This window comes from Atractosteus spatula, chromosome 9, assembly GCF_055471065.1.
Source record: "Atractosteus spatula isolate fAtrSpa1 chromosome 9, fAtrSpa1.hap1, whole genome shotgun sequence".
In the NCBI taxonomy this organism is placed as follows: domain Eukaryota; kingdom Metazoa; phylum Chordata; class Actinopteri; order Semionotiformes; family Lepisosteidae; genus Atractosteus; species Atractosteus spatula.
This window is the reverse complement of record NC_142714.1, coordinates 41063843-41089211: the sequence shown is the minus strand read 5'-3', so window position 1 is coordinate 41089211 and position 25369 is coordinate 41063843. Positions and strand designations below refer to the sequence as shown.

The window sequence follows — 25369 nt, the reverse complement described above, 5'->3', positions numbered from 1 at the left end:
GCCGAGATCCATGAAAACCCCCTTAATTAACAACCTGAGCTCTTTTGTCTTTCTCAGCAAAGATGTGTTTGTAGTCATCTGCGTGTTTGTGTCTGGGCCTCATGCTGTCCATAGAAGGCCATTGATTTTCTGCTGTCTGCTCCTGAATGCAGCACAAAGTCAACCTCCAGCATATCTAATAAGGAATCTCACCAACTCCACATATTTTGAATAGAGGTTTAGAAAAGGAAAAAAGGTTAATTGGACTTCTTAACAACCAGTAAAGGTTTACAATTCTTCAACACTCACAGCACGTGCAGAACAATGACATTGGCTTTAGTCCAGAACTGCCTCAGCAGGTCCCAAAAAGGCTTTTCTTCTACCTATACATTTCTAGCCCGACCTTGATCACTCACTGTTATTCAGTCCTAAGCACCTGCCGGGCAGAGACTAAAAAGTTTTTCTTCTTGATTACTAGATTTCAAGGGTCTGCTTGGGAGTTTAGCAACCTCACCTGTGACCTAAAACAGATGTGATCCTATGCTGTCACAGATGATAGATGAAACAAAAACACTAGTGAATTAGATCTTTGGGCCATTCAGGGCTATACAATCTAAACATGTGGATATCTTTTGCTTTCTCTAGTATTCCATCTGCTCTTAGCAGCAGTCAACCTGACCTTCCATCCACCTTTAATTTGCAGCTGTACTACTGTATTTCCACATGGTTTGCAGGTTTCCACTGATTGATCTTTTCCAAAACCTTGTGTAATTGAATATAAAAGATAAGAACAACATTGGAGCACATTCATAAAAATATATTATGCAATAAGAAATGACATGGACAATTGAAATAAAATGTAATTGTATGAACTGGTACAAACAAATATTTATATATATGCACAGAATGCTAAATACTGTACACTGCATTACGCTCAGAAATAGTCATGCTTTATAGATTAAGTAACATAAATATTGTAAAAAAATGCTGACATCAAGAAGCAACAAAACAAATGCTACATCGAGTGTTCTGTGGGAACTAGTAACCACTCATATTGACTGAGCTGATCATTAATCCTACTGTGTGCACCAAGTCTAATTAAAGCACTTGCCCACAATGTTATTTTCACAGTGCTAGCAGGTATTGCTATGCCACAGAGCCAGGGACAAAATGTCTTCTTTTTTCTGCTCTAATATCTATGTAGGATAAAACAAACACATTTAGAAGTAAGCTCAGTGTGTATACAGAACCAGACCTCCCATACAGTACCATCTGCGGGCCTGGTGTCATTGTTTAACTAGAGCAGATCTCTGCAACCAATAGAGCATTTACACTAAAAATACACCACGTGCAACCTCATTCGTCATGGTGATAAAAGCATCTGAGGAATCAGGTGTTCAGTATATGGTTCACTAAAAAAATTTAGAGGTGAGAAAGGAACACAGGAGAATAATTCTCATATAATATTGTTCTCTGTACTAATTATCACCTCCCTCTTACCTGCCTGTTAGAAAAGGCAGGTTATCCATCATCATTGGCATCTACTGTATGCTTTAAGTGCATACAACAGCTGCATTTACCTTCAGGCAGTGCCTAATGTGTACAATACCCCCCGCTTTGCCAGTAACACTGCAAATTCCCCTGTAAATCCGATTCCCTCTTCACTCAGCTGCTTCTGTTTTAAATCATGTTCAACTGAGATCCACTTTCATTTCTGATCTTTGCTTGCTGCCATGAGGACGGAGGTAGTGAGTGATGTGGTGTTGTCTTCTAACGACAACCACTGCTTGCCCAGTCATGGCTCGGGTCCACCCACTGAAATCCACAATGACCTCAGGAACTCAATCAATCAAGCTGCTTTCTGATTCACGTGGAGCCCTTGCAAATCAGCGTTTATTTCCAGGAAAACATCCATACAGAGTGTCTCGGCGATTCTGTCATTTTAAAGCTCAAAGCGGCCAGTACTTTTAACACAAGCAATGCTAGGAAAAAAAAACAACCTCTACATTGCAAAAAAATACACCACCATACTCCCATTACTTTGATGTAATTGTCAATTCATTTTTCTGGTGGGCAGTGAAGGAGAAAAGTCAAAGCAACTGGCCTTGTTGTGCTATGGTGAGGTGCAACCTTTCTTACCTTAATCACTGAAGCTCCTGCTCTGGACAGGGGACTGTGCATCTGAGCTGCTGCAGCCATGTTTGCAATCGTATTCAGGTGGTTCATCTGGTTCATCGCCATGGCAACAGATGCAGGAGGTAGGCTGACAGGAAGCAGGGGGTGGGGCATCATCATGAACGGCAGGTCTAGTCCTGGGAAGAGAGGTGTGTGTTTACATTTTTACATCAGAGAAACAAAAATTACGCTCCAAAATTTCAAGCATTTCACATTTACACACAATACAGCATACTAAAAAGAAAATGTGAGTGGCATTCACTGGGTTTTCTGCAGGCTGATCTTTGTCGAAACATCCTAACCCTTTTTTAAAGTCATATAATGTATACAAAAAGCCTTGCTTGAGCAGTTCACAAAAAGAGAGCTCTGTATTTCAGTAGAGACTGCAGTCTGTAAGATTAAAGGAAACTGCTACACTTTACTTGAGCTTTAAAAACCAAATTTTGTACGAAACCAGCAACTGTCACAATCACTGCCATTTTACTCGAAGCTCTATGTCTTTGATTATTTTTAAGAGGTTTGGTGCTCCTGGATAATGACTGACACAAGAAACATCTATTGAGTCTGCCCACAGACTCTGACTGCACAGGGGCCTAGACTGAAACGACCTCTGTATTTCCCATTGTTTGGTAAAGCCTTTATGACTCTGGACTCCTGAGAAGAAAGCAGCGAGATCAAGTCCAGTGAGATCAAGCCCAAAATACTCTAGCAAACCCAATTGTATACAGTAAATGTGTACCAAAATGGGCAACTGTAATATACCTATTAAAGTTACATTCAATAGAAGTGTCATCCATACTAATAATACTAAAGCGCCACCAACACAGAAGGATAAATCAATATGAATCCCTGGCCATTGCTAACAGAAGACTGAATCAGAAATGAGCTGATGTTGATTCCTGACCATGGAACCCTTTTCACACATACAATAACTTCAGGTTTAAGATCAGTTATCCACAGGGCGCACAGATCAGGAAAGGAATTTTGCTTATGAAGAAGAGCAAAATGGAAAAGGTATTTTCCTCTTTAAGAAGCGAAACTGCTACGAATTATTTCGGTGCCACAACACCAGGGCAAGCCAGGTCACAGTCTGTGAAGATTAAACGAAGCAAAACGGTCAGAAGCTTAAAAGGAGCACTGCTTTCCGCTGATGATGATGGCTGACAGTCATATGACCTGGGCTCAAATTTGAGAAGAAGAAATAGGAACGCAGGGCCGCACTTACTGTTGGCTAGCAGATGGTTCTGTTGCAGGGAGCTGAGGGGGTGTGCAGTGCCCAGGTTGTGCTGCCCAGACAGGACTGCGTGACTCATCCCGTGCTGAGCCCCGGCAGCAGAGGGGGACTGTAGTTTTTCTTTATCCCAGGAGGACTCACTCCCGCCTGGAGAGACAGGACAGCACATCAGGAGGCCACTCCTGGTATCCACAGTCCAGTCCTGGACTACACTGTCGATTCACCATATCTATACGGACTAAAATATGTATAACGACCCAACATCTCCTAGAGAATTTACTGTGTCAGTACTTAGATCTTATTTAAATAAATCATTCCTAGTGTGCTCATTCTTTTCACAGAGCCCTTTTAAAGCTTGTTTTAGCAGATATTATATTGAATAGCGTATATTTGTTTTTATTTTAGATGTTTAGGTTTATAACATTTATATGTTATTTGTAAACATTTTTACAGCTTACAAACTAGAATTATCATCATTTTCCCACATTAAATAGACTGAACTTTCTCAGGATAACTTATTTTTTATTTCATTCCCAAACCCAAAGTAAAGCAGTAGGAAAGTCTCTCAAATGCAACTCTCAGTGGGCAGAGCGTCACTTTGTTTTGACTGGTACCAAGAATGGATGTGAAATGACCTGGAATATGAGGAATAATGTAACATTTTTCAATATTTTCAATAGGAGCGTTCACAGAAAAACAGAAGAGAAACATAAAGCAGTACTGTAGTAAACTGGTTGGCACACTGGGTTGAAATTCATCACCTGAAACTAATAGAACCCAAAACACTGGGTTATGTAAAAATACTTTTAAATATATACCAGAATAAGAACCCAAAAACAAGACTTTTATATTCTTTATCTCCTTTCTTTTTACTTTTCATTGATGATCTGAACTTTTGACTGTTTAGCTGCTGTTTTGATTGGCAGGTGATTTTACTCAGTGTCTCTGATCTTTCAGTTTTACTCTCCTTTGAGGATTCCAAGAGGTCAGAGGTCCCCAGACTGAAGACCTTGGAGGAAAGTCACTGCTAACAACCATCAGAGTCTCTAGACTCAGTGATGCTTGAGAACGCACAAAATATAACACTCTTCAATGATCAACTTCTTCATATTGTACATTCTAATCAGGAAGACACTGAAAGAGTTAATAGCTAAACTCATTTGATTTAATGATGTTCAGGCACGATTATTGACTAAAATAAAAAGATAGCCCCGCTGTGTGGAGTCATAAAAAGGGTTAAGTTGAAATGCAAAAATGAATCAAAATAATTTGTATAATTCTGCTTAATAAGCAACCGAAGTCCTTCGAGTGAAATAACAGATGGTGTTTTTGCAACAGATTGCTATGACTGATTCTTTTAATAATAATATGAATTAAATTCTTCCTCTGTAGGATCCCAACAATTTCATCAGGGAGCAATTTCAATGAGACAAAAATACAACTAAACTAATGGTTTAGCTAACACCTGAGGCTAAGCACAGCCCCATCGTGTTATCGAGCTGGGCTATTGTTAGCTGAGGAGCATGTTAGCAGCGAGCAGTGCATAATGACGAGAAACAGCATGCAATGACCGTGCAACAGAGCTAGTCTGAGTAATTAGCTTCCTAAGTGACACTGGAGTCATTAGATCACTATGAACTGCATCGTGTTTGGGGTGTGCTGTCCATAATTGTTCCACATTAGAATTTCAGGCAGCACCATTCATTATGGAAATAAACACTGGGCGATCCATCTACAAATACAATACTTTTACTAGTAACTTCTATTTGTGATTGTCTCATCCTTCTCTTCCTTCAGAGATACCAAATGTCTTTTGTCTGTCAGCAGTCATGCTGTGCATAGTTTTTCTCCTTGTGTGGGTGTGTATACTTATATTTATAGGCACATGGGCATGGAGGATTGCACTCTTAATTTCATCCTTTCAGGATGTTCAAAAAGGAACTGTTTATGGAGTTCTGAGGACCTTGGAGATATAGGTGCATAGCTGTATTTAGCGCATCCTCTTTTAACTTCATACTGAAAAGAGAAGAAAGGAAACGCAACGTTTCGGTTGTGGAGCCTTTTTCGGATGTGAGCACCCGAGCACGTTGCGTTTCCTTTCTTCTCTTTTCAGCAATGAACCTTTAACTTGTTCCTATGCATGCTGACGCAGCTACCTACTTGAACTTCTTTTAACTTCACTTTGTCCTGAACATGAAATATATAAAGAGTGTTACAAAATGCAGCACTTCCAGACATCAATTCTGAGGCTAATGAACCTGCCTTTCCAGCCTCTGCCAGGACACCATAAGAAATACCAAGACAGTGTCAAACATTTTGGGACACCCACAATCTGAATTGGACTCCAAGGCTAACCAGTTGGGAAAAGCTAGTGCTTGAAAAGCCTTACAGACGAGAAATGACAGGCTTGTGCCCACGTTGTGACACTCACTGGAGTCCTCAAAGACCAGGAGTTTTTAAATTTTACAGGAAATTGGTCAAGAACTTTTGAGAGTGAGGACCAACTTTATGGTCCAGTTTTAGTTTAACAAGACTCAGCCTTCATTCCTCTTCATAATACTAGGATTGAAGTTAGGGTTGTTCTATATATATATCTTTTATCATTACTTACATCTCAGTTTCTTATTTTATTTTAATAGTACTGTATGCGTATACTGTTTACCTACTCATTTTTACCCATAGTCCATCAGTTTCAATGATTTGTTAATATTCAAATACTAACTTTTAGACAAAGATGGAATTGGAAAAGGGAAACAAAGATTTGCAATACTTAACAGAGTGAATAATAAAACCAAAATGCTGCTTAAGATCAAACTACTGTAACTTCAAATACCAAAAGACACAATTTAAATGACCCAGGACAATGTACCAATGCAGTTTTTTTAACAGTGAAATTATTGTCACATGAACTTAATCATAAATAAATTGATTTTAAGATATTGATAAGTTTTTATTTTTTAAAGAAAGACTGTAGATTGCCTTTGACTAGGAAGGCATTTATCAAGCAAGCTTTGTGTTTACAGTACGTTGGTTCTTTTTGTCATTTGGCCTTTTCTTATTCAGTTCCTCACAATGAATTTGGGCAGGCATTCACACAGCATCAATTTACCAGTGTTTGAAATTACAGCTCTCATAATCAAGAATGGAAATCAACTGAAAAAAGCTCCCCAACCAAGTCAGGCGTCCCACACAGCACCACAGCACCACCCCTAACAGATGGACAGTGGAATCAGCTACGAAACTGAAGACGTCAGATGTCAAAGTTTCAATGTCCTCCTGGCATGTTCTCTTGAAATTTCAATTATATTTTGTAAAATTATAAACAAGTGCCCCCTGTTAAACGCCCAAAACAAAGCATTCTGAAATATCAAAATATTATTCAAAAGATTTGTCTGATGCCATACAATTTTATGTTGTTTTCTTTTTAGTAAAAAAATATTAGGTGCCAACCTCACGTACTGTGACCTGTCACCGTAGAAACACAAGGCTTCAGGTCACTTAAGACTGCCGTCATATAAGTGCTCAGGAAAGGGTTGCTATATGGGATATATAAATTACATTATTGCTTATAAAAAGATCCAAAAGAAAAATGCATTTTTGTGCTTTAATACACTTTAAGTTTTATAATTCAGCCGTTCCACCTTTGATACAGGAGCATTCTGTCTTAGTTCAGCTCATGTTCCTGTGGAAGTCAACAGTAAATCAGGGTGACTGCATTGTGAAAAATTCTACGGAGTCTACTGATGGCCCTATTGGGCCCTTTCCAAGAACTCCTCAAATGGTCCTGCCAATGTAATTAGTGAGCAGCACTGCCAAAACCGTGAGATGTAGCCATTAATATAGCAATTCCCAGATCTGTCCATCAGTCAGTCATACTTTGAAAATATGTCCATCACAGCACAGGCAGAGCTACGGGCTGACAGTATTATTTAAAAAGCTTTTAAAAAATTTGAATACAATTATAACACTACCCATCTCAACCCCCTCCCCCTGTTCCAAAGCGCTCTCTTCTTCAGTACGTCAACATGAGCTGTTTTAATATGAAGAAAATCAATTAGCTGATGACAAACCAAGGGTATTAAGTATATAATAGAGATTCATTCCCATAAAGATTATATTCATTATTATTAATTGTGCAGTCCCTATACTGATTCTTGTTTAATAATGATACTAAACTGTTTTGTGGGCACACACTGTAGAAAGTATGCCCATTCTTTTAACCTTTGTGCGAAATAACTTACTCATAGAGCACTCTACCATCTCAAAGACAAATTTAAGGCTGCCCTTCACAATTCTTCATTACCTGCTGTACAGTTGCTGTCCATGATCCTCAGCAAATACTAATATTAATACTACTAATAATAATAATACATCACAGTGGCACAGTGGATCTGGGCTGATATCTGTGTGGAGTATGTACATTCTGCCATGTTCGCATAGCTTTCTTTCATGTGCTTTTGTTTCTTCCCATAATCCAAAAACATACCGTTATGTTAACCGGCTTCTGGGAAAATTGGCCATGGTGTCTGCATATTTGCCCTGCAATAGGCTGGCATCCCATTCAGGGTGTGTCCTGCCTTGTGAAAGCATGATCTAACAGCAGCAAAAGGGAGACACTGGTAACGATACTACTGAGCAGGTACAGTACTTATGCAAAAAGTGAGTATCACTAAACGTTTTGTAAAGCTACAGTAGACCTAAAGAACTCTTAAAGACATGGTTTACTTGTGTTAGAATGCATAAGAAAACGTTTGGGAGCTTAAATTATGCTCTGATAGAACAAATGTGAAGCCCTGCCTTCTTCTTGTATGTAACATCATGGATCTATAAGATGCCAATTGGAATTTTGATTGTGGGCCATTTAACTGCAGGTCCGACTGTGCTGGTTTAGAGAAACAGAACTGACACCCTGTGGACATGTGACTGAGCACTTTCGGGGACTGCTTGAGTAATTCCTGGACCTCAGAGTTTGAGAAGTCAAAATGCCTCCTGCAACACTCATAGGATGAAGTGGATAGACTTTTTCAGCGTAGTTAACTAACTTGTCATTTGAAGGACAGGAGGGTTAGACTGATAATGACCCAGCAGACTACCAAAAATATACTATACAGATAAGACTGGAGAGATGGCAACATTGTTCATTCTTCGACAAGATTTAAATTTCTCTTTCTTCTTCCTTCTCAGCCCTCAACAGGCCAAAATATCTCTCCTCATCCCCTACCAAAACATTCTAGACTTCCCCTTATAATGTGACTGCCTTGAGTGTCACTGACCCCACTAGATGTTTATAATTGTCCATGGAGATAGTAGCTGACACTGCTATGAAACATAGCATCTTGCAGCCTGAATTGCACTGTCTGTGGTTTCATACTGCTTGCCTTGAGACTTTCTGACTTGACAATATTAGCAAGCCCCTGCCAGTGTTAGAAGTTTAACACCAGAAAAGCTGTGTACCAACAATCAGGCCTCTGAAGCTCAATACTTTTGTCTTTGTTCATTTTCAATGATGCATGAACTAACAATCACTCTTATGTAATAGTAATTTTAATAGTCAGTGATAAAAGAAAAGAGAAAATTAATACACTACTATAACAAAAGAAATTGCACAACAGCATAAAATAACACTTGGTTTTGCATATGTGCTATATTAAATTCCAAAGATGCCTACACATCTGAGACAAAATAGCAGGCCATGTTAAAACAAAATACCTTCAGTAAACAACTGAGAGATCTATTCTATTTAGATAAAAATGCATTCACCCCTTTCAGGCTTTATACAGGGGCCATGGACTAGTTAATGCAAGTATTTCAATTGCTACCTGTACAAATCAGCAGAAATGACAGATTAGACAGAGTTTGTAACTTGTTTACCTTGTAAACAGGTAAGTAGAAGGCAAAACAGCGTACCTAAACAGTGCACTCAGTGCTCTTTACTCTTGGCCACAACATTGACTTTCAATAAGCATACATGTCCTTTAGATTGCTTTAGCAGCTGTTAAACTCATTTCATACAGTGGAAGTTGTTAGTAATGATGTTTAATTACTTCTTTTTCTTTCCAACGTTTGTTAGTCTGTTTTGTCTTTGAACACAGGCAGACGCCACCAGGGAAATGCCTGGTGAGTAAGAGCTGCCTGTTGTCTGACAAATAACAGGGTGACTTCCCTTGTGTCCTTCTGAGTCAAAACACAAAGACCAGAGAGTGTTGTTGATGTTGGCAGTTTGGATGAACCTTGTCAAAAATATCTAATCCATGTAGGTGGCTTTTAGGGGCCTTTCGGTATATAAGAACCTTCTGATCAATACCTGGAAGGATGAGTAGTTGAATCATTCCTTTTGACTTCACCCTGTTCAGAAGAAAAAAATCCAACTGGATTGAAAACCTTTTTTTTTTTTACTTCTGAAAGGTGATATGGAGGGCATTTGGTTATCAGTGTCACAATCTCAATACATCATATGAGCCAAGATAATTCTGGCACTGGAGAGTTTTTGCTAAGTGAAAGGAGTGGCTTTGGACCCTAGAACTGAAGCTAAATCTGTTAAGGCTGCTGTCGCTCTTACTTGGGCCATAAAAATTTGAAGAAAGAGAAATTGGAGATGTAAAAAAAGTCCTCTAAATCACTGTAAGGACATTTATTGCACTCAATGGGGCAAGAACTCATTTTCCTACCTTCCTTAGCTAGTTAGCTCTGGGGACCTGAACTGGGTGGTACATAGTGTTTGATCTGTCTTGTCTAAGGGCACAGATTACATGATTATATTCATCCCTCCATCTATTTTCTAACCACTTCTTCCAATTCAGGGTTGCAGGAGAGCCAGAGCCTATCCCGGCTAGCAGTGGTGCAAGGCAGGGTACGCTCTGGACAAGACACCAGTCCATCACGGGGCACACAGAAACACAAGCGCAGACGGGCATGCATGCACCCCACAGCCAGTTTTCCAAGAAGCCAATTAAGCTACCAGTATGTTGTTGGACTGTGGGAAACTGGGAAACACTTGGAGGAAACCCACGCAAACACGGGGAGAACATGCAACCTCCACGCAGATAGCACCCCAGGGCCGGAATTGAAACCAGGGCCCCAGCACTGCAAGGCAGCAGCGGTAACCACTACGCCACTCTGTCCACTACACATTTGACGAAAAAGAACAATTCAATGAAGTGTTCATGCTTGGGGGAGGTCTAAGAGAGGAAAATAGGACGGGAGATCCCTGTTTACAATGTACCTGACTGTCACCAATAAGGCTCTTGATTTCAGATGGGAATGCACACCTGAAAACTGTTGCATCTTGGGGTGCAGGGACACAGTGAGACAAAATTAAACAATCTGTTACTTTTATTCTGTTAAGCCTTAGGATTATTAAACTTCGAAAAAGGAATCCAGCTCATAAACATCTTTGATAAGAAGGTATAACTGTTTCTGAATGTAGAGCAAAGGAAAGAAGATGGAAGTGCAAGACGTCTAAGCAATACAAAGTTGCCTATTCTCACCATTCTTCTCAAAATCACGGATTTGCGTCAGGAATTTAGATACATTGTCTGTAACTGATGTTATAGATTTGTGGTCCGCCATGTTTAGAGCAGGATGGGAATGCTTTTTTTGTGGAGGTTTATAACACCGTTACATATATAATGGGATTACGCCAAAACAGCCATTTTTGCTTACTTGTGAAAGATTCCATCTAAATTACGTACAGAGGCCAGGGATGCAAGTTCCTGTTGTAAATCTGGGATATTTGGGAAATTGTTTAGAAAATGTGTTTATCAGACTGGGCCATTCAGCCCCAAGCAACACCACAACATAAGCATGTTTAGTTCTAAATAAACAGGAGAAAAGTAATATTTCAGTCTTAATCTAAATCATTGTTATTCTTCATAATTGGGCCGTGTCCAGTCATGTGAAATATTTACAGTTCCCAACTTCTTTTTTGGAAAAAAGAAATTTAGAATTTGTCAAAAATGGAATTGAATGCCGAAAAGTAGAAGATTGGGCAACTACGACAAAAATGTTAACAGGGCTAAAGATAAAAAAAATGTTTTTGGTGAAGAAATCTCTATATTCCTTCGTGCAAACAATACAGAAATTGGGGGATGTCAATGTTTTCTTTCTTGCTTTATTCTTGATAAAACGTTTTCCTTTTGAGATATTGGAGTGACAAGAAATAAAAACTCAAATACACGCACTGTATGGAAATATGCAATCTAAGTCTAAAGAACAATAGCCACACCAATAACAACAGCAAATCACTTCTTTTCACTCTTGTGTCCTTGACAAGTCAAATGTTCTGAAAACTATCAGCAAGTTCACTCACTGGAAACCAAACTGAAATATAGTTAAAAACCTAGCTTTGAACAAAATTGCCTGCATTTCTTCTGTCAGGGGAACCTGAACTGGCTGAGAACATACATTTTCTTTTATTTTTATCCAGTACACACACTCGTTTGAGACAAAGGCAAACAAACAACCATGCATCCAAACACTACTTAAGGAAAAAAAAATGAAAAAATGACAGCTTGCTTTAGCGTACCAGCGCTGGGTAGCACATTTGCGTGTGTTTGTCATATTTCTTGTGAGCCATGCCATCTGCCAGAGGTGGCATTTTCATGGCTGTTTACCCTGACTCCCGCCAAGGAATCATCTGCCACTGCCTAATGCTGCCTGAAAAAAGGGGGATTAAGTTGGTAATGCAACTGAGACTATTGATAATTTGGTGTAATTGGGAAGAAATGAAGATAAATGAGGCTGAGGATGGCGAGGCAATTAGTTCAGCAGGCACTACAGCTGTGCTTCTGTCCTAGCTCCCCTGGCTCTCCGCTCAACAAGGTACATGCAAATTCCAGCTAATGACAAATATGCCATCCACAGCCCTTGCCATTAAAGGAACTTTCAGCTCGCGTTCAGAGCCTGGGTCTCTGTCTTAAACTGAACGTGCAGGTCATAAAGAAGTAGAGGCACAGCGCCCTGTGACCGAAAGCCAAAAATCTTTTCTCAAACTACCACACTAACACCTTAGTCTTATTCTGTGGTGTGTAATACATACCTCATTCAACCAGGACGGTCAATATCTGATTCCTTGAAGCAAAAATCTCAATCGGCCCCTTACACACTTGCCCACTTGAAACAGAGATAAGCAGGCGGAATTTGGAAAGTGCAATTAAGGGGGGAAATGAATTAAGCGATACAGTTTAAAGGAATTAAACATCAGACAAAAGACAGAGTCTGACGAGGAGCATTATAGTGTCATCGGCTTACAGATTTACCGTACACTAAGGTTATAACTACTGTCTTCAGTCTCTTGATAAGCTCAGCTTCAAATGGTACTTTTGAAGCAAGGAGCAACCCTATCCAGGTAAAAAAAAAACTGTTAATATAATCGGTAATTCCCGATGAAGTGTGAGGTACAGATTTAGTGCATTAATAATATTAAGAGCACTTTATTATTATTAATAATGTTATTATAATTCAAGCAATACAGTAAGGAAAATCACAGAAAAGTCAGTGGTGCTGCATTGTTCTACAGCTGTATGCCTGAAAACATATTCAGACTGCAAACATGACCCCACAGGAAACAGATTCATGTTGATATCCACCTGTGCTTGACAGCTCAACTTTTAATTCAGGACCACTTCTTAATTTCAGTAAAACTCTTTAAAAAATGACTGCAGGGCCATCTGCCACCCAGGTGGTACCAGCAGTTAGAAAACTAATTCTTTTATGATCCAAAAGTAGTTTGCCTTGTGAGGCACAGTGCCAAATAAATAAAAATAAATGCATTAAAAAGCTGAAGTTTAAAAAAAGTTTAGCAACATCTCTGAGCATCTGAAAAACACTGGCACTGATTTACATGACCTGAGCTCTCTGGAAAGACAAAAGCATAATCTTGAGTTCATACTCTAATTCACCTCTTCTTCTTTTAAGTGCTTGGATATTCATCTCAAAGAAACAATGATGTACATTTAAAAGACTCGATTTTAGCCACAGAAAGGCTTCTACCTATAAGAAAATGCTTAGAAATGCATTTGCTTAGCATTACATTGTTACCAGCATTTTAAAATACATACACAGGGAGAATTTCCATTTATAGCTATGATATCTAACATCATTTCTTGAATAATTAATCCTTGAGTCAAAATGTAAAAAAAGACTTCAAATATGGATAGATACAAAACAAAATAACTCATATGGTATATGTACTGTAGAACCTGCTCTACATTGATGATTGTGTTTAAATTTGGTTTCTCAAAGTGTTACGTCATTCAAATCTCAGGAGCTATGGAACTGGCCAGTGTTTAGATAGGGGACTTCTCAGGAAAACCAAATTGCAGCTGTAAGTGGTGCTTGGGGACCAGTAGGAGGTACTCTTCCCTGTGGACCAGAGTTCCCAAACCCAATGCTGAGTATGGCCACTAAGAAAACTGTGCAGTAGCAGGTGCCATCTGGATGAGATGTGAAACCAAGCTCCTGTCATTAACAGTCTGTGGCACTTTACATAAAAGCAGGGATATTAACTCCTGGTGTCCTGGCTATATTACACTCTAGACTTCATCACAATGGCCTCCACAATACTCTCAACTTTATTGATGAAGCAATTTCTCTCTTCATGGCCTAATGTGTAGTGAGGTTCTTGGTGTATAATTACTTCTGAGTGTCACCCAGGAGGGGCAGTAGTAGGTGAGGTGAGTCCCCTCCTTAATGTAAAAAATGCTTTGAGAACCTTTGACATGAAAAACTCCATATAAATGCAAGGAGTTAATATTATGTAACGGAATATTAGAATTATAGGCTTATTTGCAATTGATGTTCTAGATAGAAACAATCATTTTATTCCCTGCAGCCTATTCTGTTCCATGGTGGAAGGCAGAGAGCCATTAAATCTTGCAAGCTTCAGTGAAGCCTGCCACAGAGTACCCCTCACACTGTAGAGTTATAAGCAGTAACTCAAAATAACTCTTACAAGTGGGTATCTCACACACTAGACGATGCAACAGATTGGTGCCATGAAACATTAATCAAGTTAGAGCTCCGCGTGACAACATAAACCAATCAACGGATTAAATTTCCCAGCATCTCCAAGCATTGATACCTAAGCTGAGATGAAAAACAGAAAAAAAACAATAAAGTGACCAGTTGATGCTGCCCATGCTCTCACGACCTTCTGGGTAAAGAACCTTCTTCTGTTCTCATTTTTAAATGCACTTCCACTTAGCTTCTACTTGAGTTATCTGTTGAAACTGAAAAAGCCCACTGAGTTGACTTTGTCAATGCCTTTGAGGATTGTGAATACTTGTGTATCTGATCCTTTCATACTCCTCTCTCTTCTACACTAAAAAAAGGTTCAGTTTCTTCAGTCGGTCAGTGCCGGACAATCCCTTAAGCCCTAGAATGTATCTTTCTGTTCTTCTCTGGGCAGATCCCAGAGCAGCAATACATCTTTTCTGCATTCTGGTGACCAAATTGTACATGATGCTATAAAACAAGCCTTACAAGCATGTTATATAATCTTAGCATAACATCCCTTGATTTGAATTCTTGACTATAACAATTGACTATAAATTTGAATATTTTGTTTGCTTTGTTCATTGTTTTCCCACATTGTCTGGATGTAACTGATGTGTCAACATACAGTATACTGTGCAGTACATCTTTTTTTATAAGGAGAAGCTCTGCAGCTCCTGTTCTGTGTCTATAATTTCTATTGTTATTGCGTATGCAAAACCCTGCAGTTGTCTACATTAAAACAACATGTTTAATGATGATTAAACGTCATCAGCCAGGTGTTTACCCAGTCTTGAATTTTATTTAAATCTTTTTGAATTTCATTGGCTGATTGTGTGTTCTTCATTGCATCTCCTTAATAAAAAAAGCAATATTAATATTCTTGTCCTGTAGAGTAACAGGCCTTGATATCATTAAAATGTTGCTATTAAATCAGTCCGTGTTTTATAAATCTCAGATGAACTATGCCTGCTTTTAACCACCAGAATCTTTCTGGTAAATTAAACTTACAACTAAAACAACAACATCATTTATACATGTCTTTTCTGAATTGAACAAACTTATAAACGTAAAAGAATAGGGCACAAGTTTGCAAACAACAGCAAATACCACAGTGCCCCAGTAAGGTTTTTTCTAGGAGCTCTGACTTTTATCTGACACTAAAAGAATCCCAAATTAAATCTGACCTTTATAACCTTGGCTCAGTAGACTAAAAAATGAAACTGTTATGCAATTTGAAGTCCACTGACTAAAACCCTGAGCTTAAACATCTAGTAAATCTAGCACAGTAAATGACAACTTCCCACAACTGGGCACAATCAGGCTAATGTTTTTTTTTGCCAAAGGCAAATCCCACTGAAAAATGAACTTTGCACCCAACAGAACTAGCACAAAAAATCATCCCTACCTCCATGTCATATGTGTGTATGAAATCAAACTCACATTTGTGTAGGTTAAGACGTTCTGAAGACACCTCCATCACTAATGATGACATTATATTAATCATAATTGTTTAATTACTATTATGATGGAAAAGCATATCACATGTTTAATGTTAACATTAAAGGGCTAAAGGTAATGTCTTACACTAACAGACTGAAGGAACTCAACTTAAACGTAGAAGACGACAAGGGGAGCAGATACAAGTCTTCAAAATCCTCAAAAGCATTGACAAAATGAACTGGGCAGATTTTTTTTAGAATGAACAGTGAAAAACAAACCAATGGACACAAGTGGAAACTACAGTATGTGGAAGTGTATTTAAAGCCAAGAACAGGAGACACGTCCTTACCCAAAGTGTTGTAGGAGTGTGGAACAAGCTAACCAGTCATGCTGTTGCAGCAATGGTGGGATGAGACTTGGGTCAATTAGCTTCTAACTACCAAATTGGATAGAAAGGCTGAATGGTCATCTTTCTTATGTGTCCTATTTACATTTTTAACAGTTTTAAAAATGAAAAATATTTTTGCACACTGCTGACCTATTTCTGACTTACATTATTCCGGTTGCTAGAGATTCAGGGTGTCAAGGTATAATAAAGATTTGAGATTATTATTGTCACAAACTTTAATAGTGCAACAAAACGCCTAGGAAAAATATTTATATATCATAAAATCCATACAGTAATGTATATACATTTAATTAATTTAGTTTATATCAATTTACATTGAAAAACCGGTTTAGATTTGGGGGGCTGTGGACCTAAAATGTAAAAAATACAATCCTTATCATTTTTAAAGTTCCGAAGGGTAATTTTTGTTAAGAACTATTGGTCAATTTTAAGGTTTCGGAGTGTGTCATGCTGTTGTTAATTACTACTTTAATGTGTGTTAGAAAACACATTAATTGAAAGGGGTCATTTAGGTTTGTATATTTATGGTGAATAAAAAGGGACGCAGACAGGGTCACGACTGAGTGAAATAAGCGTGGAGACAGGGGGTTGCAGGTTTTAACTGCCAGGGTTGGGTGTTTGCGAGTCAGAGATGAGTAGAGCCTGCGAGGGTGTTTGTGAGGACAGGCCCTGTCAGCCCAATTCACACAGGCTCTGCCAGGTTTTCTACGGCCTAGCCAAGACATCACAGATGTCACTCATTCCCTCTGGGTCTTGCTTCCTCGTGGGTGCATTAATTGGAATTAAAGCAAAACTACTATTTATTAGCCTGAGTCTCCTTGCCTACCAGATTTCTGAGTATATGAAAAGAAATTCTAGGTGCGATTTGACATGGAAAGGACCATGTTCAGGCATTATCACGTCTTAACCAGGGATTCAGGGATTCAGGGATTCGGCAAGCTTGCGTTACCACTTTTTTGCAACCACTAACAACACCAACAAATCACACTCTATTCCCAGGACACCACTGCGAGTTGTGAAAAACATAATGTGGTTTAGGCACACTTTTAAAATTTTGAAACGTGTGAGCTATTTATCTGTTCAAATATTTATGTTTAAAATGTTCCAAAAGGGAAAACAGCCATCCTTTCAGCTGCATATTAAAATTGTAGTAAATGTATTCCCATGCTTTTTGGAGACTCGGGCACCCACAGTAAAGCACTAAAAACATTCCTCCTCTCATGTTGCTGTAAACAGCACAACCCAAGGAAGAACAGTCACAACAAACCAATTTAAAGGCAATAACAAAGAAGTAATAAAAAAATAAAAGTTGTCAGTCATTAATTTCCTCCCCAAACAACAAGGGAAAACTATGGAGGATTTTACAAAGGTGTTTGAAATGAAACACAAAATGATTAAGGAGATGTCTTAATGAAGTGTTAATTGCTGGAGTAAATGGATGAAAGTTGGAGGTAGTAAACCCATGACAGGAGGTAAATTAATCTCTTCTCATAGATTTATGATAACTTGCTAATGCTCAAGGAAAACAAACTATTAAAATAAATCTTTAGAGCCACAAAGTGTGTTGCGTTCTACTAACTTGATTGTGTAAAGCATGTGAATCATCTTTACAGACCTTTAATACCTATTTCATTTCTGACAGTCTGGTTCAGAATGCATTAGAAAATGAACAGAAATGCTTTTATTCCTTTGGGATTGTTTTCGCACCAGTAGTAATGAACTGCAAAAGCAGTTAATTTATTTACATGAAGCTGAGCTCTCATCACATTTGGAAAGACAAAAGCATAACCTTCGGTTATTATTCAGAGTTGAATACAGTTTTTCTTCTTTTTTAATTTACCAAAGCATTTAACTACTGTAGAATAAACCTCTTTCACTATACCCAGCAAATAGACATGCTATTAGAAACAGGTCAAATTAATAAGCTCAAAAGCAAGACTTTTGGATAGATAATGATAATGGTTGAACGGTACAGGAGCCCACTTTTCAGGTAGCTCTATTCCACTCACATCTGACATTTTCCATGGGAGTCGTTAACCAGAGTGAGCTATCAGAATAAGACTGGACTTGAACTGGCAAACTCCATCCTTTATCAATCCCACTGATTGCAGTCTGTCATCTAATAATATCTTTATATGGCTATGCCTAACATGAAGGAAATTCCTATGGATTACGTACGGGTAAAGGGTAGTCCTCAGATAAAGAAATCAGAATTTAATTAGTGTATGTACATATTAATTTGCATTGTGCAAACTATATTATTCCGCCGTAGGGGAAAAACATTTCTCAAAAGAGACTGCTGGTTATTAGTTACGAAATGTGTACTGTCAATTTTCCATTTATGTCTCAAGGTGCTTACAAATGCCTAAAGAACACTAACACATACCTATCCAACTGTTCATGAAAATACAGTATAAAAGTATAAAAAATGAATAATAAAAATATATAGTACCCATTCTTCTTAATGCTTCAACACAGTGTTGAACACTTTCAACACTGAATTTGAGGCATGAAGTAAAAACATCAGATGCAGTTTGAACAAATTATTAGCATGTTTTGAACTATAAATGGCGAGGCCCTGGAAAACCACAGCTTTGCTTTATCAAAAATCGGTGAGGGCTAATGCTTTCTCCTCCACTCTCATTGATTTGTTGAACCCTGAAAGACAAGCAAAAAAATCAGATACTTAGCCCTTCCATTTTATCTCATCGAGGATTTCGAAATCTGGTGGGATCTCAGGCTCTGAAACTGACGAAGGGGGTTGCATTAAGTTGCTTTGGTGTGCCCTAAAATGGATGGGTCATGAACCAAGCATGGGCATTAATGGCACTGCCATTTCACAACTGCTCTGCTGTCTTTTATAGCCCCTGGTGATAAGATGCTCGCTCCAGTCCCCTTACTGACACTAAAAATAAAACATCTGAAAGGAAAGCAGATCTTTTCATAAAACTGTGTCAGTTCCTCTTAATTCACTGAGATGTGATTTGGGCCTCAGCAGAGGGCACTGGCTGATGAAAAGCGGGAGACTCTCTTGTCACTTAGGTCCTGAAAACTGCAAGGCAGCAAGGTTTCAAGAAACAGCACTCAACACAGAAACTGAGAGGATAAGAGAGCACCTTGATTTACTGTTTTACTTCAAGCTTGATTTTCTCGTCAAGACAAAATCGATTCATATACATATTGTGTCCATAAGTGCCTTTCAGGCACTGCAGCAACTAGTACAATAAAAAGAGCAGAACACAAAACATCAGACTATATGAGTAGGTCAAACTGCAGTTATAAACCATTTAAAGAGAAGGACATTCAAAACAGCAAGCTTTAATTTAAGGTCTAAAATAACTGAGGCTTTTGGCATTCCTACTGTGAACTGGAAACAAGTTCTTCTTACAGGGAGCCAAAAACAAATAACCAAAGTATCCAATTAACAGTACTTTATTGACTGCAACACTTTATTAACTGTACAGATGTCAGGTCTGACCCATGTGCCATATCATTCCTGTGACATTACACCAAGGGTAGTGCCTCAACGCAAGCACAGGATGCACACCTTTCAGGAGCCTATGACAGTAATGCATTTCATAGGAACTGTGGAGCTTACAGTAGGTTACGCTGCCAATAAATCAATGATAAATGAGTATACAAACTACAAAGCTTAAAACTTCAAAAGCCAATTTATTTTATGGTTACTTTTATTCATTTGGCAGACACATTTCACATCCAGTCAAGATGCAAAGGGTGCATTTAACAGAAGTATAAAACAATAGTGAAGACAAAGAAAAGTCAGTACAATGTAAAATAAGTGCTAGGATGTGGCACAGTACTAAAAAGTTTCAGTGCTGCCTGACAGACAAGAAGTAGAGATATAAGAACAGAGTGTCAAGGATGTCGGAAAGGATGAACCGTGGAATGACAGGAGAGCGAAAAGACCCTATGCGTAGCGGCGAGAAGGGGGTTAGCCCGGGCTCAGCTGTTCAGGAAATGCCGTATAGAAACCTATGCCCTCAGGTAGCGGACATGGGGCGACCTGGTGCTAGGCAGGTTTCAGGACATCTGAACGTCAATGTTGAGCGAGTAGCAGCGCAGAAGCAGGAAATAAATGGGCTACACAACAAGACACACCAGAAAGACATGAATAATCACATGGAACTAGGAACAGGAGGAAAGTAGAGCGCCCTCTAGGTGTACTGGGCGTGACACAGAGTCAGTAAATGAGGGTTAGTCACAAGCCTCCGAGGTTAGGTATATCCTGAAGAGATGAGTTTTCAGTTTCTTCCAGATACTGGCAAGTGAGTCCACAGTTCTGGGGTCAGTTCTTGTCCCTTTCACATCTTAAAATTCAACTCAATTTGTTAATTGACAGCTGGCGTTGAAGGTAGTGCTGACACTTGGTTCAACTGGGTTTGATTCTGCACTGTGTCACATTCTGGGTAGAGTTTCCATGTTATCCTCAAGTTTTTTTTTTCCATTTGCCCCAGTTTCCTCTCAAAGACAGGTTTTCTGCGTTAATTGGGCTGCAGCGGAGCAATGTTTGTTTTCTGAACTCATAACTGGAAGGTTGTAGATTCAAATCCTAGGTGAAACAGTGCTGTTGTACCCTTGAGCAAAGTACTCCAAAAGTACTACAAATTGTTCCAGTAAAATACCCAGCTATACGAAGGAGTGCAAATGTAAGTTGCATAAAAGCTTCAGACAAATAAATTAGTCAGCAACTGTTGTGTTTAAACTGTCATGTAGGTTTTTGTACAGTATGTGTGCTATGTAACGGACGTATGTCTCATCCAGGGTTTTGTCTCAGCTTGTGGCCTATTCCTCTGGGCTACTGTGACCTTTATCAGCAATATGTTAATTGACATGAAACTCACGATGAAAAAGTGGCTTCTTAAAAACGGAAGTAGAGAACATTCCACAGACGTTGATGGGATGAACTGTGTGGCAGATGGCCGACTCAAAATAAACGACACTTTGTGATCAAATATTTGGAACGTGGCTGTATGAAGCGATTTATACTGAGTGGAGGAGGTCTTCGGTATTTAAACCGGAGGTGTCACTATGCAAATAAACAGCGATGAGATTCAGTTTAGCTCACTACAGACTTTGAATTTCCCTAGGGTTTTTTTATATATTAACACACAAGTTTTCAAAACAGGGAGCTAGGTATCTTAGCATTTTCTTGCAGACTGCTGCTCAGGGGATTCACAGAAACAAAGGGCAACTTTTGCTTGAAATCCTACTGGTATATAAAATCGACACAATTACACAACTCTGCCAGCGCTTACAGTAGATCTCTTGACCTGCAGTTTTTCTTTAAATTTCTTAGCAGCTAATTCACAAGAGCTCTAATAGGAGCCTTTCTAATTCAAAGTAGTCTTATTTATATTCATTTCGACTTAATTACTGAATTGGGAGCCTTTCACAAAGGGGATTACTTGAAAAGGAACCTTCTAACCAGAAATGTGGGAAACCTCTGACCTGGAACATTGTTGCCATTTCATCCGGGATCCGGAGCAGAGCAACCTATAATTTGCAGCAGTGAAATACAACCAAGACCTAAGGTTACTCAGCCTACTCATGAGGAATTAATAAAGAGAGCCCAACAGGGTTATGAGACCCAAATACCTCTCGCTCAATTGATTCCATTCCATCTCTACATCTGGTTTGAGTGTGGTGTGTTATTTCTCCATTCGCTTATTAATATATCTCCTAATACGTAAAGGAACAGTTCTTCATTGGTTGCCACCCCTCATACAGAAAGATGCTGTCCAATCCCTGATGTTTTCCTTCACACGCCCCTGCAGGTGATGATGTCATTATTGGGCATACTGGTACAGCTATGGAATGAGATCAACACTTCCAAATAACCAGATAAGAAAGACCCCGAGCAAAACTCTCCTGTAAGCATGTGCCCAGTGATCTAAGACAGTTAAATCTTTGTGCAATGAACCCCTAAATCCCACACACACATTTGGACCAGGATTAGAAAAGCCTGTTTGGAGAAAGCTTATTACACATCCTAATCGATGTCTCCCTTGGACAGACCACGTCTAGTTAAATAATGCACACGCATTCTCCCTCGCACACTTCTTGAGAAGCTGGAGCTTCAAAGTAGAGGACATACAGATTGACCTTATTGACAGAGATGCACTCTCAAACCGTTTTGCAAGGGCAATCTGCAGTTAGACCATGAAGGAATTCAAAGTGTTTTGAGTAAAATTAGCATGTATTGGCAAACTAAAGCAGAACCTGATTTTATAAGCTCTCGGGCTGATCTTACTATGACAAACTAACCAAAGATACTGCTGCAAGGTACTGGGGTACAGCCCCTTGGAAAGGTTGAGTTAAATTTGCATTGGACACTATACTAAATACTATTCCTTGTAACAACCATCCATCCATTTTCTAACTGCTTTATCCAATACAGGGTTGTGGGGGAGCCAGAACTTATCCTGGCAAGCAACAAGGTAGGATACAGTACACACTCACAGGGCACACAAAAGACACAAACACACCCACTAACACCGGGCCCTTTTTACCCCGACACCAAGTAACCTACCAGTATATCTTTGGAGTGTGGGAGGAAACCAGAGCACCTGGAGGAAACCCACATGAACAGTCAATAAGGATTTGTATTCCTCAGTTGTAATTTGTCGGTGAATAGCTTACTTGTTATGTTACAATGACATCATCAACCTACTGTTTCATGTTTCGTTCCACTTCTTATCACACTTTTGTGTGATTTATATGTTAACCTGGTATGAATGTTTTTTCTGGCACACCTTATGTCTTTTAGCCCAACCTTATCATGAAAACATGCTGAACATCAGCTCTATTTCCCTTTGAATGATTTATGCCCAGGACTTCTTTGATCATAACCAGTATTACTCTGAAAAGATTCTTTGATTTTCCGTGTTTACATATCAATGAGACTGATCAAAGAGACAAGCTGAACAATTATCATTTATTATGCTGCCGGTGCAGTGCAGTTAGTGGGGGTTGTGAGTACGTCCAATGAAGACTATTACTGCTGTCAGCAAAGCCTAGCAGCCATAACAGAATATTCCTTGCTTTCTTCTCACTTTGAACAAAAGAGAATTTTAAAACATGTATCTGTTAAATACATATTCAACTATAGTTGTAATGGTTTGAGTTCAAAACGTGATTGTTTATGTCAACTTACTGTATAGATACAGCACAAATAAAACATTTCAACTTTCTTTGCTGCTGCTCTGAACTGGCAGACTTTGAAAGTACTGTATCTTCTGCTGAAAAGGACAGAAGTCAGTCATACAAAGGGCTACAGGGGTATGGAACATTTTGTGTCTTCTTTCATGTGACTACTGACTACGTGAGATCCTTAGCTCAATAAACTGCTTACTAAGAACATAAGAAAGGATATAAACGAGAGGAGGCCATTTGACCCATTTAGTCCATTTGCTAGTTAGTGGTTAATTGATCCAAACATCTTATCTAGCTGTTTTTTGAAAGAAGCCAGGGAATGAGCTTCAACAACATTTTTTCCCCAGGCTCTAAAAACCCAATACTATAAGCAATCAAACATGCTAGATTGTCCAAGCGCCCTCTTGTTTGTAAACATCCCTTCTTCTTCTCTTACCACACAAGAAGTATGTGAGATTGCCCAGTAACCTATTAGAACAATTATAGTTTCTACTTAATTCAGGGATTGTACCAAACATTAGGAATTGTAGGAAGCAACTAAACATTATGATGTAGGCAAAATGAAAAACGTTCCCTTGCATTGAAGAAGAGAGGCCATGTCACATTGTTAATCTTCAGACTATGGTTATTCTAGGGCTGTTAAGATTCCAAGTGTCTTAAATACAGAATGGAATGTTTTCATTGGTTAACTTTTGCCATGATCAATTTAAATATCACTAAATAAAGTTTTTTCCACTTACCTTTCTCTACATATGCGTCATCACTTATGTGGCAGCCGAACTTTGGGACAGGGACAAATGAGAAGACTGAAAAAACATGTCCTCCAAATTCCGGGAAATACTATTTACTTTACAGTATATGAAAACGTTTGCTTTTTCACAGCAGATCTGCTAATTGCCAGCTCCCTGCAAATTTTAAATAAAGTGTCTTTCGGGTTTTCATTAGAAATCATTTTTGGGCTCATTTAAATCAATCCCTCCTTTGGAGCTTTCACACACTGGCATGTCAATAAAATGAAAAATGATCCGTATCGCAGGGTTGAACAGTCTTCGCGTTGCGCTCCTTGCACCGTTAATACAGTATCATCTGTTACAAAGCATAAGCAATTCCCACATCTAATTACAAACAGGAATTCGGGGTCATTAAACAAAATACATTTCCATTAGCCTGACTGAAAGCACAGACTAAATACAGGGCCTTAATCATAAAACTCTTCCTTGTTCCTAAGCTTTCTTCTGTGGAAACCTGTTCTGTCCGATCATTGCTTTTAAAAAAACTATAGCATTAGAATTAATTCCACACATCAATCACCTCTCTGTTTGAAGAGACACAATCAGCTATTCAGTGCGACTGCTACTTCATTGACCCACAGTTACTGTGAAGACCAAACACTTCAAAATGGCAACGCTGACACACTTACTCAAGGTCATCACAATTTTACAGGCAAAGGGATGCTTTTATTAACAAGCCAAATTAAGAAAAGGTACAACACTACCTTCAGCTGCTGAGAAACAACAAAAGCGTTTTCATGGAATGTGAAGAGTTCCCATTGTGATGCTGTGGATTTATTCTAAATACAGTGGTTTCCTTTTCATTTTTATTAATAGTCAATTATTGAGACCAAACGTGCTTCCTGTATTAAATATAAATTCTAACAGACACGAACAAGCTGCTATTCTGAATTAGTAGGTGGTACAGGATAGTTTTTAGGCCCACATTAATGTTACTATACATTAAGTCATTTTGGAGGGAAGACCGATAACATTTTAAGGAATTTTGTAGTATCCTGTCAAAAACAATCCACAAAGTTGTGAGGCTAAAACCCTCTTTTTTCTAATTCCAGCAGAAGCAAAAAAAACTCATAAGCACTGCTTTCCAAATACCTTTCTGAACTTGATATCCCAGAATTGTACTGGAACAATTATGCTAACACTAAAATTTTGCACAGTATATAAAACTTTATA

General features: G+C 38.8%; 1 protein-coding gene across 5 annotated transcripts in view; it reads right to left on the bottom strand.

Annotated features, from left to right (window-relative positions):
• dacha (dachshund a) overlaps positions 1-25369 on the bottom strand; it is a 228444-nt gene that overhangs the window by 46247 nt on the left and 156828 nt on the right. For 4 of the 5 annotated variants that reach the window (XM_088925513.1, XM_088925512.1, XM_088925515.1 and 1 more), the window contains exons 4-5: positions 3380-3535; positions 2119-2291 (exon numbers count right to left, since the gene is read on the bottom strand). In XM_088925513.1, the coding sequence (XP_088781639.1) occupies positions 2119-2291; positions 3380-3535 (329 nt within the window). The remainder of the gene's footprint in view (positions 1-2118; positions 2292-3379; positions 3536-25369) is intronic. The other variant, XM_088925516.1, reaches the window with a different exon arrangement.